Source organism: Chaetura pelagica, unplaced genomic scaffold, assembly GCF_000747805.2.
Source record: "Chaetura pelagica isolate M959 unplaced genomic scaffold, ChaPel_1.0 scaffold3, whole genome shotgun sequence".
NCBI classification, from domain to species: Eukaryota; Metazoa; Chordata; class Aves; order Apodiformes; family Apodidae; genus Chaetura; species Chaetura pelagica.
The window spans coordinates 6,606,639-6,606,958 of record NW_009952974.1 but is presented as its reverse complement, the minus strand read 5'-3'; the positions used below and the strand labels follow the sequence as shown (position 1 = coordinate 6,606,958).

The 320-nt window shown below is 61.2% G+C and overlaps 1 protein-coding gene across 1 annotated transcript in view; it reads left to right on the top strand.

Annotated features, from left to right (window-relative positions):
* The window catches only part of LOC104387472 (tensin-like), a 44,567-nt gene that overhangs the window by 22,643 nt on the left and 21,604 nt on the right, over positions 1-320 (top strand). The window contains exon 5 of the mRNA XM_009996242.1: positions 164-309. Coding sequence (XP_009994544.1) covers positions 164-309 — 146 coding nt within the window. The remainder of the gene's footprint in view (positions 1-163; positions 310-320) is intronic.

The window sequence follows — 320 nt, the reverse complement described above, 5'->3', positions numbered from 1 at the left end:
GCACCGGTGGGATGGCGGAGGGTGCCGAGGAGACGTCGATGCTGGTCTTAAAACATTCCAGCGGCACGGAAGAGATCGAAACCACCGGCTAATGGGACCCATTAGCTCTGTGCAGAGAGCCAGCAATTGATCTGGGGTCTCGTGTTCGTTTCTCCCCTTGCAGAGGTTGGGCACACACAAGGGCCTCTGGACGGGAGCCTCTACGCTAAAGTGAAGAAGAAAGACTCCCTCCACGGCAGCACCAGCGCTGTCAACGCCACCCGCCTCCCGCTCTCGGCAGCGCCGAACCACGTCGAGCACACGCTCCCGGTGAGCAGCGA